The sequence below is a fragment of the Amborella trichopoda genome, chromosome 4, assembly GCF_054954075.1.
Source record: "Amborella trichopoda isolate Santa Cruz 75 chromosome 4, AtrichopodaSantaCruz75HAP2 v2.0, whole genome shotgun sequence".
Lineage (NCBI taxonomy): Eukaryota > Viridiplantae > Streptophyta > Magnoliopsida > Amborellales > Amborellaceae > Amborella > Amborella trichopoda.
The window spans coordinates 52,861,514-52,878,089 of NC_142339.1; the positions used below are offsets into that span (position 1 = coordinate 52,861,514).

The 16,576-nt window shown below is 36.9% G+C and overlaps 1 protein-coding gene across 1 annotated transcript; it reads left to right on the top strand.

Moving 5' to 3' along the window:
- The first annotated feature begins 12,084 nt into the window (after positions 1–12,084).
- On the top strand, positions 12,085–14,424 carry LOC18422344 (DELLA protein GAI1). The gene has a single exon (XM_006826830.4). It carries the CDS (start codon positions 12,562–12,564, stop codon positions 14,230–14,232), a length of 1,671 nt encoding a protein of 556 aa, XP_006826893.1. The 5' UTR covers positions 12,085–12,561; the 3' UTR covers positions 14,233–14,424.
- The last annotated feature ends 2,152 nt before the right edge of the window (positions 14,425–16,576 follow it).

Sequence of the window (16,576 nt, forward strand, 5' to 3'; positions counted from 1 at the left end):
AATATGATTTTAATAATAAGTTGGGGTGTCATTAATTTATCCGGGCGAAAAGAATGATGTAAGCTAGATTCTCGGAATTTAGCTTATAAAAATTCTAAATCAACCTCAAGTACACGGGACGGTCGAGAACCTTTTCAAAAAAGTTACCAACTGCTAATTTGACGGCTCAGATCTTCTCGGCTCTGAGCACTGTGTGAGTTCAGTTCATTTGTGAACCACGTTCAAAGAGAAAAAGTTGTATGGCACGAGGATAAGGTAAAAAGAATTCCTATTCTTTTGTGCTCGAAGTACACAATGGTAGACGCATATATTGTACAGTGCACAAAAGGTTTTGCTATCGAATCACTTACATGGGGATGAGGTTTCTATAAGGCCTGGGCTTTATGAAAACAAAATGAAGCCTCATCTCAAATCTTTGTCCAGAAAGCACTTTTGGCAACAGAAATCTCCATGATGGCTTTAAAATCAATTTCCAATACCGATAATGAAATTTGAAAAATAGATAGTCTAGATAATTCGTTGCGATATACATTATTTTTAGAGCTTCAAATCTTTTTTTTTTTTTTTACAACTATAATGTGCAAGCCAGGATGATTGATGTAAAGGTTTTCTAATGCTTGAACTGCAATTTTTGTTGAATTATGAGGTGAGGCTTTACTTATTTTGATAGGGTTACAGCCGTTTTTCTTTACATGGTGCACAATCAGGGGATTCATGGTCCATCATTCTTAGCGATAGTAGATGGAAATCGATGACGGATAGTCAGTTGATCATGGTCCATCCCCGTGTTTTGAAAAGTGGAATAAGATCTAGAATCTAACTTAAGGATTACCGAGTCATATCAACGTACAGATAATGAAGAAAATAAGAAATAAACTAAAAAAAAGAAGATGGAAAATCTTGGAGAGAGATTGAAAAATCTAAGATTTTCGATCACGGGTTCAAAAAACCCTCTAAAATTGGATTATCAATTTCCCCTATTTTGGTTTTTGATCCAACAAATAGTTCTAGAAATATGTTTGGGAGCTTATTTTGAACCAAATTTATGATACTTTAGTTGAGGAATGAGAGGGATTGCAAGAAAGGAAAAGTTTTAGGGCTCAATGACGAGATTTTTATAAAAAAAATCTCATCCAAATTCAACTTATGACAAAAAAATAATAAAAAATTTTCGGGCTACTTGTGTCTGAATTGATTAAAATGGTTGTTGGAGACATATAATTGATTAAAAACGGAACACAAAAAAAAAAAAACTAAAACCACGTTTCATTTGCCCCTTTTTCACATGAAAAAGGGGTATTGGCCGACTGACCCGGCAAGAACGAATACCGTACCTAAAAGGCTCAAGTCGATTCAGCGGTTTTTTTTAACAGTGATCCCTGCGATCTTGTTGGTTGTATACTGTATGATATTAATGCACACGCAAAGCACATGGGTCATCCATTCACAGTGATGGGCGGCGGTGTGGATTATCTACAGTGGTCGATGTCACAATTTCTGTTGGTATCAGCACACACGCTGTGTGCATCATTAATATTTGCTTTTAATCTCGAAAATTAATGATGAATAGTGAGTATATTAAAGAGAAATGCAGATGGAAAGTATGAGATAAAAGGCACCTCTTTCTTAGAAGAAGAGGTGAGAGTTATCTGATCAAAATTCCAAAAAAAGCCCCCAATGGAACACAACCCACAGGTAGAGCATATATGCCACCCTCATCGACGTGGGATGCATCATAACCAAACATTTGTTTCGAAACCACAAATTTATATGAACCCAAAATGCCAAATGATAACAATTTCCCATAGGGTATCCTCATCATATTGACCAAACTACCCTGGCTATTCATTTCCAAATCAAATAATGCCCTCAAAAGTAAGGCTCCTTTTTTCCTTATAATTGTTGTCTTTAACTTTCTCGGTTCATAGAATCTCTATCAACCCAATACCGTCTCCAGGAGAAACATGAGAGCACTCCTCATCTTGTTATCGGGACGGGGTTGCAATCGGTGTGGTCAAGTCAAAATTTAGTTTGATTAATTTTTTATAAAATAAAAATAAATTGGAAAGATGGTTAAGTTTTTATGGGGCCAGCATTTCATGTAAATTGTAGAAATGTGGGCTTGGCAATAAATATATTTTTAATATAATTTGATCTTAATTTTTAGAAAATATATAATCTTTAATCTGGAGATCTTGAATATGAAAATAAATAAATAAATAAAAATAAATGAAAACTAAAAATAATAATTATATTAAAAAAAAACATTTTAGCTGAACTTATTTAGATGGACCGCCTATTTGCATCCTCCTTTAAGATGGATGCTTTATACCTCCGGACCGCATATTGTAGAAATGCGGTCCAACCCGCATGAAATAATTTTTCAATAGTTAATTAGTTATACATAACATAAAAAATATTCAATTTTGTTTAACCAGTCTGATCAGTAAAAACTCGTTTGTTCTTTTGGGCAAAGCCAGTCAAAATTAGTTTTAACTAGTTTTCGACCATACCTAATTTTTGCTATGGACCAAACTAGATTTGACCGGTCAGATTGGGTAGTCCAATCCGGTCTTGATAACTGTGCTCTTTAACGTTGTCCCAAAAGTAGATGACAGTACGCTCAACTTTGGGACATTATTTTTCTTATTCTCATAAAATATCTGTTTGAATTATTTCTTTTTCTTGAATTGGTCTCTAGATAATATGATAAATCCCCTAATTTTGGGGTCCTAAAAATATCTATGGCATAGTTTTTGCTCGAGGGAGCAAATAGACAATTTGCTTCTTCTAGGGTCCTCGAGAACCCCTTGCTTGCGAAACTAGAATCCCAAACACCGAGATTCCTTCCAAGATCTTGTACATAATTGGTTAAATGCGAAATAAATGGATAAAAAATGACAAAAGATGTGCAAGAAATAAAACGAACGTAAAATACACACTGCAATAATATATGATTCACATGGTTCATCCCATAGAGCTACATTTACAGCCACTGCAATCACTATCTCAATGAATATTACTGTTTTTGGTTGAGATATGCACCTCTCTCTAAAGATTGCAAAAACCTCATCAATCTTCTTATCTAAACCCACTCTATGATTGAGCAACACTGGCAATCAAATTCATTTTTTTTCCACCACTACATCGCTACCAAAAAGAGAATCTTGAGAGCAACTGAGAGACTTTCTCTTTTTTAAAAAAAAAAACCATCAACCCAAAATTCCATGAGAAAACTATTGTTCTCTCAGAGGGTACATCTCTCTCTCTCTTAAGGACTCCATCAAATCTCCTCCAATGAACCTAAAAGGGTGACCCAAAAAAGGTAAGTAGAATGGCTTCCTTGACCCCCTTAAATAAAGACCATTGTTTTTTTTTTTTTTTTACTCCCTAAGAAAGCATGTTTTTCCTTTTTATTATAGTACCTTTAATCTTTTAGGAAAAATATAGGAGTGGTTATTTTGTCTACCACCAAGCCTAATAATCTCTATCTTAATATCAAAATTACCATATCCACCTTGTTGATGTCCAGTGGATAGAATTCTTGATTTCTTCCCTCTTGCCTCCATTATATACTTTCACATACGCTTTGACTCCATCTCCACCTTAAACGATATATCTGTTTAATTTTACCTTTCATCTTTTGTATACTGGAAACATAAAGCTTAGCCCTATACACACCTTGTGTGTTAATATCAATTGTAGGATCTTCGAGAATCCTTAGTTTCTAGAACTAGGAATCCCAAATACTAGGTTACTACCCAATATTATATATATAGTAGGCTAAATGTGGAATAGATGAATACAACTATAAATCGTGTGTAAGAAATAAAGCAAAACCAAAAGCACACTATAATAACATTTATACAATTCACCTCATGGGGCTACATCCACGGCCCCTGCAAATGCAAACATACTATCTTAATAAATATTTCAATTTTTTGTTGCAAGACATATACTTCTCTCTAAACATCGGCAAAATGTCGTCGATCTTCTATTATAAATCCACTCTCCTGATAGAACAACATCACCGGTCAACATCATCTTTTGCACTGATATACTGTTACCAATAAAAAAACATTGAGTACAACCAACAGACTTTCTCTCTGTAGAAATGACAATTATCAGCCCTAAACTCTATGGGAAAACCACCTCTTTCTCAAATGCATTGTCTCTCTCTCTTAGATATTCATCCATCTCTTCGAGATTCCTTCCCACAACCCCAAAGGGGTTGACCCAAAAGAGGTGAGTACTTTGTATTTCTAGGTGCCCTTTTAAAGAGGACAACAGGTTTTCATCCTACTCAATAAACTTCTTTTACTTTTATCATAATATGACCAATATTTTGAAGAAACTTATGGGTGATGCTTTGATTATCACGATACATAACAATCTCCACTTTGATAGTAGAATCTTGGTAGTCACCTTGCTGACCTTCAATGAATAGATTTCTTGATTTCTTCGTTCTTGTCCTTTCTAGGATTTTTACAATTAACTTTGTCTCCATATTTGTTCGCCGCAAACCATGTTTCTATCTAACTTTGTCATTTGTCTATTTCTTCACTGAAAATTTAAACCTTAGACCTCGTACATATTTTGTACTCTGATACCAATTATAGAGTCCTCAAGAACCCCTAGTTTGCATAACTAAAAATCTAAACATTGGAATCCCACTCAAGATCGTGTACAAATTGGCTAAATATAAAAGGAAAATGACCTTGTGAGACCCTCCCACACCCATGTTTGTAGAACCTTAAAAGATCACCATTAAATTTAGCACATATCTTTAGAAAAGTCAAGTCTTACACCTATGTGATAACTTTTCTAGAGATCTGTGCCAAATTTAATGGTGATCATTTGGGGTCCTACACACATGGGTGTGGGAAGGTCTCATAGGATCATTACTCAATATAAAATAAGTAAATACAACAACCAAAGAAGTATGAGAAATAAAGTAAATACAATAGGCACACCACAACGACGTATGATTTATGTGGCTCCCCTCATAGATCTACGTCCATGGCCTCAGCATGTAGAAATCCAATATCTTAATAAAAATTACAGTTTTGGGTTATAAGAGATAGGGTGTGGTTTGTATAAGGTTGCAACCTTAAATAATCCAATTAACGCATACCTCCAAAATTTATCATAACATGTAATTTTGATATAAAACAAAACAAGTGTTTCATACAGGCTAGACCGCATTTGTATAATATACGGTCCAGAGGTATAAAGCATCCATCTTAAAGATGGATGCCAATATGTGGTCCATCTAAAAACAATTGTAACTAAGTGTTCAAATTTTGTCTTAATATAATTATTATTTTTAGTTTTCAAAATTTATTTATTTATTCATATTCATGATCTCTATATTAAATATTAGATATTCCCTAAAGATTAGGATTAAATTACATTTAAAAAATATATTTATTGCCAAGCCGGCATTTGTACATCTGCGCTTGGCCACATGCTAATTGCGTCCTGTAAAGAATTCATAAGATTATTTGAAAATGTATTTTTATCTCTAAATATAAAATTTTAAACTCTAAAGATGGTTAAAATCAAAAGAAAGTATAAAATGAGACTATTTATCTTTGGTACAAGGTGGTCTCATTGGATGTGAAATTGGGTGGTTGTAATTATTCCATTGACTAAGCTTAAATTTTAAAAGAACTTTTTTCGAATTTTGTGACACATCCAAGCTATCAAATTTCACACCAAATGGTTATAAGTAATTGTGACCACCTTGTATCAAAGATAATGATCTCATTGTATACATTCCTTATAATGTGTTGCAAGATGCACTATTTATGGGACTCAAAATCTCTTTTTGATTTCTACTCATACATCTCGATGACGAGATGATCAATTAAAGGGTTTTTCAATATTAAGAGAGCATTTTTCGAGGGAGATTTTAGGTGTATTTTTAATTCTACATTTTAAAATTACAACTTTATATAAACTTTTTCTTAAGAGATATATCTCTCTCTAAATATTTACAAAAACTTCACCGATATTCTTTTTTAAATCCACTCCCGTGACCAAGCAACACCGTCAGTCAATTTCATTTTTTCTACTGATACATTGCTAACAAAAAAAGTACTTTAAAAGCGACCAAGATATCATTTATAGAAGTAGAAACTATCAAGCTAAAACTCTACGAAAAAATTGCCTCTATCTCAAGAGAAATGCCAGTGTCTCTCGGAGACTTGTCTCACTCATGTGTGAGTATTATAGCTTCTAATGTATAGATATCATTAGAGTTTTTCTTGCTCTTTTAAGAAGTTTTTTTTTTTTTTTTTTACGATAAAATTTTAATCTTCAAAAAACAATGGTGATTTTGGCTATCATTGAACCTTACGTTACCGAGGCGAGGCACATGAAATTATTAAGCACAGTAGACAAAATGCATGGTATAGAGACTAGAGAGGAGAGAGTGGAGGAGGCATAATAATAAGTCAACCCATTGTCTCCACCAAAAGAAACACGTGGCTGGTGGATGGGGAAGTTCACCATGAGGCCAAGAGCCCTAAACAGTTTTCATAGCAAGTGAAATTTGGATGGGGCCAAATTAATCTCAACATGCAAAAAGCATCCGGAAAGGCACCCCCATACTACCTCACTAATATCTTTAAAAACAATAACTTCTAAACTATTCGAAAAATGGGTAGGGACATGTCTTCCGCACCTAATTACCCCAAAAAAAAAAATCAAAAAGTATATGCTGGCGTTGTATTTTCCCAATTATGTTTCATGGAGATTTGGTTGAAAGAAAATATCTCGGGCTCATCATAATAGAGAGAGAGAGAGAGACAGAGAACGTGTTTCCTTTTCTTGAGATCGCCTTGTGGGGATGGTCAACAAGGCTAATGAAGTGGCCGTTGAAACTTTTGGACCCGGTTTCTATGTAGCCAAGCCCACGTATGTAAAAATACAGGCCTATTAATAAATTTATTTTTGAGATCGATTTTTTGACTTAATTTTTGAAGACATATAATCTCTAATATAGAGACCATGAATATGAAAAAATAAGTAAGTTTTAAAATGTAGAACTGATAATTTTAGTTAAAAAACATTTGGATGGTTAGTTTTCGTTATTTCTTAATGGAACAACTGCTTGCATCCATTTTTTAAATAGATGTTTTATGCTTTTTGGACCGTATATGCGGTCCTGCGGTTCAGCCCGCATGAAACAATTTTCCAAAACTTTTTACATGAGCCTCAATCAGTCCAATAGAAAAAGACTTGGAGAGGGAGAGTCGCAAAGGCAAGGTGTTATCCGGCCGTCAATCTTATTAGTCGTTGTCTCCACTAGCTGTAGGGCTGGCAAAGCAAGATCGGCTACTAAAAGAAAGAGCTTTGCAAACAAAATATAGAAAAGCTACTAGAAAAGCTAACTATCCTCAATGTGACTGAACCCACAAAGGAGAGAGAGAGTTTTTTCAAAGGCAACTGTAATGCGACTGAGAGAGACAGTGTCTGTTTTTTCAAAGGAAATTTACTAAAACCCCCTTGACTCAAACTTTTTTTTTTTTGACATCTTCACCCCCAACAACTTTTTAAAATATTAAAAAAAAAAAAAAAAAAATCAAAGTACCCACCTTCAAATTGTTTGGAAAATGTGGTTTCAATGCTAGAAAACTTTGTGTTAGCTTTAAAATATATTTTTATATTTAATTATAAAATTTAAAGTTTAAAAAATAGTGTACATCGAATAAATCTATGAAAACTTGAAATTTTTGAAAATTGATGATTCAAAAATGTGTTACAAGATGCACTATTTCCAAAACTTGAAATCCACTTTTTCCTTATGCCCATGCATCTTGATGATCAATTTCATAATATTTATGCATCACAACAACAACTTCTAGTGGAATTTTTTAAGTCAGATCTAATTTGATTGATTAGAGCCTTGAATCTATATAAACTTTTTCTTAAAATAAAATTAGCGGTATTTTCGTTTGCAAGTACCTTCCAAATTTAAAAAGGCATTTTTTAGACCAAAATACCTCAATTTGACCCAGGTTTGCATGTCTTTTTTTTTTCTTTTTTGTACTCGACCAAAAAATGAGTCCGTTGATTTCGTAGTGTCGATCCAGTACATCTGGACTAAACATAGTTCATTCCGACACAAAAAAATGTGTAGGACCGTCACTATGAAAACATGGGCATAAAGTAGAGAGGGGTATTATGACTATACTGACCTTTTTTAAATAGGAAAAAAGTGCAAAAGAAAATGGGTGCGGTTTATATAGAGCCTAGGCTCTAAACAATCAAATTAGAGCCTACCTTCAAATAATGTCGAAAAATGTGGCTTCAACACTAAAAATCTTTGTGATAGCCTTAAAATATATTTTTATATTTATTTATAAAGTTTAAAGCTTAAAAAATTGTGTAGATCGACAGATCTATCAAAATCTTGAAAATTGACGGTCAAAAAATGCATTACAAAATAAACTATTTCCAAAACTTGAAATCCATTTTTTTCTCATGTCTGGACATCTTGATGTCGAGATATCAATTTAAAAATATTTGAGCATCAAAACAACCTCTTTTAATGAAATTTCTAAGGTAAGCTCTTATTTGATTGTTTAGAGCCTTAGCACTATATAAATTTTTCCCAAAGAAAATAGTACTCATTTTCTTTTTTTTTGGTATGGTTTGTATAGAACCTAGGCTCTAAACAATCAAATTAGAGCCTACCTTCAAATAGTATCGAGAAATATGATTTCAATACTGAAAATCTTTGTGATAGCCTTAAAATATATATTCATCTTTATTTATAAAGTTTAAAGCTTCAAAAATAGTATAGATGGACAGATCTATGAAAACTTGAAAATCTTGAAAATTGATGGTCCAAAAATGTGTCATAAAATATACTATTTCCCAAACTTGAAATCTATTTTTTTTATCATGCCCATACATCTTGATATCAAGATGATCAATTTGAGGATATTTGGGTATCAAAATAACGTCTTCTAGTGAAAGTTTTGAGGTAGGCTAAATTTTAATTGTTTAGAGCCTCGACTCCATATAAACTTTCCCTCTTTCTTTGAGTATTTTCAAAAGTAGTTGGAGAGAAGATGCCTTGAAAAAGGAGTTTAATTTTCCCTTGTGTTTTTCGAAGGCAAATGTATGTGACCCAAACTTACAATTCTAAAGGAGAAAAACCTACGTAGCCTACCACTACCAATACTCACTGCTTGCCCTTATCCTTTTTCGTACCTCGATTTCGCCGAGAGGGGCATCGTGGGCCCGAACCGTAAGTAGGAAGACGAAAATACCTTCAATTTTTTTTTAAAAGAATTATATCATGTGGGTTAGACTGCATTTCTACATGCATAAATCATCCATTTTAAAAATAAATGCAGATAGGTGTTTCATCTAAAAACAATTGCAACTAGCAGTCCAAATATTTTTTTAATACAATTATTTTTTAAAATTTTTAAATTTTTTCTTCATATTCATGATCTCTATGTTAAAGATTATACACTCTATGAATTAAGATCATATTACATTTAAAAAATATATTTATTGAGAGCCTACATTTTTATGATATTTAAGTTGGCCGCATGCTAACTAACCACATCCTTTTTTTTTTATTAAGAAAATTGCTTCTTAAGGGCTGGATTACATTTCTAAATATGCGGTTCAGAAACGGTAAAGCATCCATGTTAAAAATGGGTGCAAATAGGTGTCCATCTAAAAATAATAGAAACTAACTGTCTAAATATTTTTTTACTAAAATTATTATCTTTAGTTTTAAAATTTTATTTATTTATTTATATTCATGATCTTCATATTAAAGATTACATGTCTTTAAAAATTAATTATTAAAATCCATCTAAAAAATAAATTTATTAAGAAGTGCGTATTTCTACATTTGGTCACATAGAAACTAGGTCCTTTTTATTATTACATTAAATCTCATTTTAATCGAAGTTTTTTTCCAGAGAGAGAGAGAGAGAGAGAGAGAGAGGGGGGAGTATGTTGCTAGGGTCAAGGGTATATTGATGTGCCGGTTTTTGGAGTGCATCAAGAGGCATGGCAATTGAGGGTCTTATCGAGCTTCAGATCTGACGCCCCGTTAAATCAAGGCCCGGGTGGGATCCGCCACCAGCCGATCGCAGAATATTGGATTCCAATTCTCTCTTTCTCTCTCTAAAAAGCTTCCTTTCTCTCTCTCTGTCTCATTAAACTGAAATTCCCGTGTTCCACTCTCTCACTCATATCCGTAGGGGAAAGGTAGATCTCTTATCTCTTTCTATGGTGAAATTAGGATCTGTAGAGAGAGAGAGAAAAATGGATGGATGGATGGATGGATGGCATCTCTCATTGGGTTTCCCATGATCGCGTCCTTTTGTACGGAGGAGACAATAGTTGGAGATGGGACCATAGTCCATTCTTTTCAACTACACTATAATAACACTCCCACATTCACGATTGATTTGACACCATTACCTCTCCCTCACTCGAAACCAAGGGTGAAGAAACCTCAAAATTAAACCACTTTTATTTTTGCTTGGCGGGGAAATCAATGTAGGGATTGATTAAGAGTGTAGAATGACTCCAACCACGAACCCTCCAATGCTTCAGGCTTGTATAAGGTACTCTTACCTTATATTATTTGGAGTAAGGCTTACGTCAAAACTATGCAAGATTTAAAATCTTTTTTCTTCTTTTTTTTTCGTATCAATTTGAAGATTTTTCAACATCCGAGCAACCTGTTTTTTTCCAACGAGAGGAAAAAGGCCCCCCTTTCACAATAGTACCAACACAAGGGCACGAATAATACAAGTAGCTTATCTTTTCTCCCTCTTCTTTTAAAATTGTTCAATACTTTATGAACAATTGCCACTTTTATGAGGGGATAGTGAGTGAGTGAAGTCCCCCATATCTCTCGAACTCAATAATGTAGGTTAGAGGGAGGTTTGAGTTATTTTCCCGAGATAAAGCGCTCCCCCGTTTAGCCTGGTTGGCGTGTGGGGTGGGTGGAACTCATCCCTGCCCAGCCTGTCTGATGAGGAATAGAGAGAGAAACGAGTCAAACCCACGTTAAAAGTCAGTTTTTTTCACTACTTTGTTTTAGACTTTAACTGCACGTGAATAGTAATCGAAATGGATAAAATAAACCGGAAATGGGTCGATCGTCAGAAGCCTCCACCTGCATCCCGCCATGCGCCAACGCCAACGCCAATTACCTCACGTATGAGAGAGAGAGAGATTTTTAAGAGAGAGAAAGAGAGGTTCAGTATAAAGAAAGAGTAAATAAGCTCCGGGCTTGGGCTCGTGTGGTTAGCTTATGATGTTTATGGATAATTGCATGTTGTTGTTTTCATTCTCATACACCTTCAAAATTTATTAAACATTACGAAAATGAGTGAGGATTTGTATTTTACATTGAATTATTTTAAAAAATAAGTTCATTTAACTTCTAGAGAGAAAATCGTCTTAGAAAGGTGGTATAATGTGCAGTAAAAAGGGTATATTGTCCGTTAGAAAGAAACTAACAGGGAATAGAGAAAGGGAATATAGAGGAAAAGTATAGTGAGAGAGTAGTTAAGAGAACAAGTTTTTAAGAGCGCGAGGAAACGAATCGGAAAAGGTTTTTAACCGTCAAAGTAAGAGAAAGAAGGGTAGAATTGACGTTCAAGAGAGAGAAAGAGAGTAAAATAGTAAGGGTGTATTAAAGTGGAGCAACGGCCTATGCACGGGGGTGGTGCCCACCCCAACAAGAGTTCGCCACGTGGCAGACTCACATGAGGATGGCTCCAGCTTGACAGTGCGGCATCCCCCGGTTTCATGTAAAGAAAGCAACGTGCGGACGTCACGTCGTTGGACGGGAACGCCCCCACTTTAAAAAGAGAGCCCGGCCGTTCCACTGCCGTCCATCGTGACGGCGAGGCCCGCCCTGTCTTTCAGTGCACCCCCAAACGGTAACGGGAACCGTCACGACTCCGTTTGTCTCCCTCAACGTGGAGGCCGGCCCCCCCTCTCTCCAATCCTGTGAGGGGACTGCTTTTAGAGAGAGAAACAGTTCCGGCGAGGGTAATTTATAAGCGGGGAGAGTGGATGTACAAATAAGGGTTTTAGAGAGAGAAGATCCAAGTGGATGGGCTTTAGAGAGAGAAACGGGGGTAGTGTATGTGTGTGTGTGTATATGTGAGAGAGTTAGCGGAGGTGTCACGCCTCTTCTGGGTATTTAATATTGGGATTGTATTTTTCATTTTTGATTTGGGGAATTTCGGACCACGACGACCTCCTCGCTGTCCTCGGGACCTTTGGGATAACCGGAGTTGCAGTAAAAGGGCCCGGATCTCTGAGCACTAAACCACACTCTTTCTCTCTCTATCCCTCTCTCTCTCTCTCTCTCTCTCTCAATTGGCTCCTGGATAAACAACCCCACGCTTGCTTCCCCCTTCTCTCTCTAATTATTGTTTCTCCATTTCCTATCCCCTATCCCCAGTTCATATCAGAGGGAGCACCGCCTCCAGATCTGTGGCGATGGCAAAGAGGGTGAGATTTTAGTGAGAGAAACAAGTATTTGAAAAAGAGAGAACAATGAAGAGAGCTCAAGGGGATAGCAGCTCCGGCGCCTACAGGGCGTCACACGGGAAGAGCAAAATGCAAGAACCACAGGACGCAGGCGTAGACGAGCTCTTGGCGTCGTTAGGCTACAACGTTAGGGCATCGGACATGGCGGAGGTGGCGCAAAAACTCGAGCAACTTGAGATGGTTATGGGCACCGCTCAAGAAGACGGGATCTCCCATCTCGCCTCTGAAACTGTCCATTACAACCCCTCTGATATCGCAACCTGGATCGAAAGCATGTTAACTGAGCTCAACTTTCCCCCTAATTTAGGTGCTCCCTATGCTCCAAACCCTAGCAATAATTGCTGGACGGCCGCCGAGCTGCCTCCACCTCCACTACCGGATTCCAACGCAGCCGAGTCCTGTTCTTCTAATTTACACCCCCCTCAATTGTTTGATTCGAGTGATTTTGGAACGAGTTCCCAAATTAGCAGCTTAGTTTATCAGTCTCCACCGAGAGAAAAGAAAAGGATCAAAGCAGCACCACCACCGGAGCCCCGACCAGTGGTGGTGGTGGACTCTCAGGAGACTGGGATTCGGCTGGTGCACACGCTGATGGCGTGCGCTGAGGCGGTTCAGCAGGAGAATATGAACGCAGCGGAGGCCCTTGTGAAGCAGATCGGGATGCTGGCAGTGTCACAAGCAGGGGCGATGCGCAAGGTTGCTACCTTCTTTGCCGAGGCCCTGGCCCGAAGGATCTTTCGATTTCACCCGCAAGATACCGTCGACTTGTTCTCGGATATTTTACAGATGCACTTCTATGAGACCTGCCCTTATTTGAAATTCGCCCATTTCACCGCGAACCAGGCCATTCTCGAGGCCTTTGCGGGGAAGAAGAGAGTGCATGTGATTGATTTCAGTATGAAACAGGGGATGCAATGGCCGGCTCTTATGCAGGCTTTGGCCTTAAGACCCGGAGGACCACCGGCTTTCAGGCTCACCGGGATTGGTCCTCCTCAGCCCGATAACACCGACCCTCTGCAACAAGTGGGCTGGAAATTGGCCCAACTAGCTGAGACAATTCATGTAGAATTTGAGTACCGAGGCTTTGTGGCTCGAAGCCTGGCTGACCTCGAAGCGTATATGCTCGACGTAAGGCCAAGCGATGTCGAGGTGGTGGCCGTGAATTCCATCTTCGAGCTGCACAACCTGCTAGCTCAACCCAGCGCCCTCGACAAGGTGCTTGCCTCCGTCCGAGCCCTGCGGCCCAAAATTGTGACCATCGTCGAGCAAGAGGCAAACCATAACGGGCCGGTCTTCATGGACCGTTTCACTGAGGCGCTTCACTATTACTCCACTCTGTTTGACTCCTTGGAGGGTTGCGGCTTGCCTCCTGGCAGTAATGACCAGGTCATGAGCGAGGTTTATCTGGGGAGGCAGATATGCAATATCGTGGCGTGCGAGGGTGCGGATAGGGTCGAGAGGCACGAGACCTTGACCCAGTGGAGGGCTCGGATGGGTGCAGCCGGGTTCGCGCCCGTGCACCTGGGCTCGAACGCGTTTAGACAGGCTAGCATGCTTCTAACTCTTTTCTCAGGTGGTGATGGTTACAAAGTGGAGGAAAACAATGGGTGCCTCATGTTGGCTTGGCATACGCGTCCCCTCATTGCTACTTCGGCTTGGCAAATCGCCCTGCCTTAGATTCAAACCCTAATCCACTCTCTCTCTCTTCTTTTCCCCCTTTTCTTCTTCAATTTTCTAGTGTTTTTTTTGTTAGAGATATCACTCTTCTCTTCCTGTAATTTTATGAGTTCTCTCTCTCTCTCTTTTCATTTGGTTCTGTATCTGTGTATCCAATAAAAGAAAATGACCCATCCCACTTTTTTGATTCAATCTTCTCCTCATTTAGTGATTTCGGTTCCAGTGCTAGAAAGCCTGCTCTGCAACTTTACCAAAAATGGGTTCTTCCTCATTAATTTGCTCCTAAATTTCGTTTTCCTCTTTTCAGGACCATCAAATGTGGTGATCAGTTGTCAAAAGTAAATTAAACAACTTGAAACACTTCCTGGTTCTTCGCTTTCAAGTTGTATTTATGTCTGCTTTTTATTTTTTTCTTTTTTTCTTTTTTTCTTTTTTTCTTTTTTTTTGTGGACTTTAAATTGTAAGAGGGCGGGGGCAGGGTCAGTGATGGTGACTTAGCATATGGTCCCTAAATTTCGGTTCATCGTCTCAACCCCATGTGAGTTCGATTCTCCTATCTCCTCGTGTAGGTAGTAAATAATAAAAAAAAAAAGAAAATAAAAAATTATAGGCAAAAAGGGGACCATTCTTCTTCTTCCCAACAGAAAACGTAAAAAGAAAATGACCTTTGATCCTTTCTTAGATTTCGGTTTTCTCAATCTAAAACTCAATTTTGATAAGATTAGTCCAACACCTACCTACCCTACTATGTCGTGGAAACAAAAAAGAGCTCATTTATTATAGTATTCCTAGCTACTTAGATATTTTTTTCGATTTCAAATTTTGGAATCCACTTTTGGATCATTAGTTTCAACAGAAATTAGATTTGAGTTCTTCAGTCATATCCGTGAATGGCCCCTGTTCAATCTTGAAATGTTATTTTATTCGGGCACAATTCGATTAGATTTTCACCCAATCCCTAAAGTGGAAGAGGTTATGGGTGAGGCTGTAAATAGGCAGTATGATCCCAAGGGATCATAAACTCTTTTGGTAATTAAACAGAAATTCAATGGATAATATTATCTACTAATAATGATTGGTGGTAGAATGGCATGGGTCCAAGTTCTACATCTCTTCCTTACATTTAGGATTAGGAGATAGCAAAACCAACCAACAAACCCAATTATAAATGAAAATGAAAACTCATGCCAACAGGAAAAAGATAATAATAATAAAAAAAGAGTTTAAATCTTATGCTTGGACTCTTCATCTTCCATCTCGGACATTCATCTACTAAATAACGTTATTTTGTTTAACACACGTGGTGGATTAGGTATGGTGCTGCCTTCAAGTCCTCTGCACGTGTCAAATATGGAGCACAGCAAATGGTTGTTTGTCAAAGTCACAAACATTCTGTTACCAAACTCCCCACCCTGATTTATGAGAGAATTATTGATAGTATTAGGACAGCAGCGGACGATGTAAATAGAGTAGGGATGCGAATGGCGTTATGAACGTAATAACAAAGAGTACACTGAACGTTTTGTTCAAAAAGAAAAGGAAGTCTATCGCAACGCACTACGTTTGTATTTTGTAAAAACCCGTTATAATTATCATGATGGACAATGGTCACCTCATAACTCGTTGAAAACCGCCAAGCATTAGAAAACCTTTACGTCGATCATTTTAGATTTCAAGCTCTAAAAATAATATACGTTGTAACAAATTATCTAGACTGTTCATTTCACCCAAAAAATAAGTAATCATAGATCCATAAGATCTGTAACTTTTTGGGTTTAGAATTTTATTGACGGTGTTAGAAAGTGAGTTTAGAGCCATTATAGAGATTTCCATTGTTGAAAGTGCTTTCCGGAAGACGATTTTAGGTGAGATTTTATTTTGTTATCATAAAGTCTAGGCCTTATAAAAATTTTATCCTTTTACAAATGGGAAAATTTTATATAGAGCCAAGCCACTAAACAATCAAATTGGAGCCCACCACGAAATTTTCACTAGAATAAGTTGTTTTGATGGCCAAATATCCTCCAATTGATCACCAAGATGTATGGAGATAAGAAAAAATGGATTTCAAGTTTTGAAAATAGTGTATTTTGTAATGCATTTTTTAACTATCAATTTTTAAGATTTTCAAGTTTTCATAGATCTGTTGATCTACACTATTTTTTAAGCTTTAAACTTTATAAATAAAGATCAAAATATATTTTAAGGCTATCACAAAAATGTCTAGTATTGAAACCACATTTCTCAACAATACTTGAAAGTAGGCCTTAATTTGATTGTTTAGAGCCTAAGCTCTATACAAACCGCACCCTTTACAAATATGTAAAAAAAAAAATGAACGCCA

Coding starts and splice junctions, on each gene's coding strand:
- LOC18422344 (XM_006826830.4), top strand. CDS start 12,562: ATGAAGAGAGCTCAAGGGGATAGCAGCTCCGGCGCCTACAGGGCGTCA.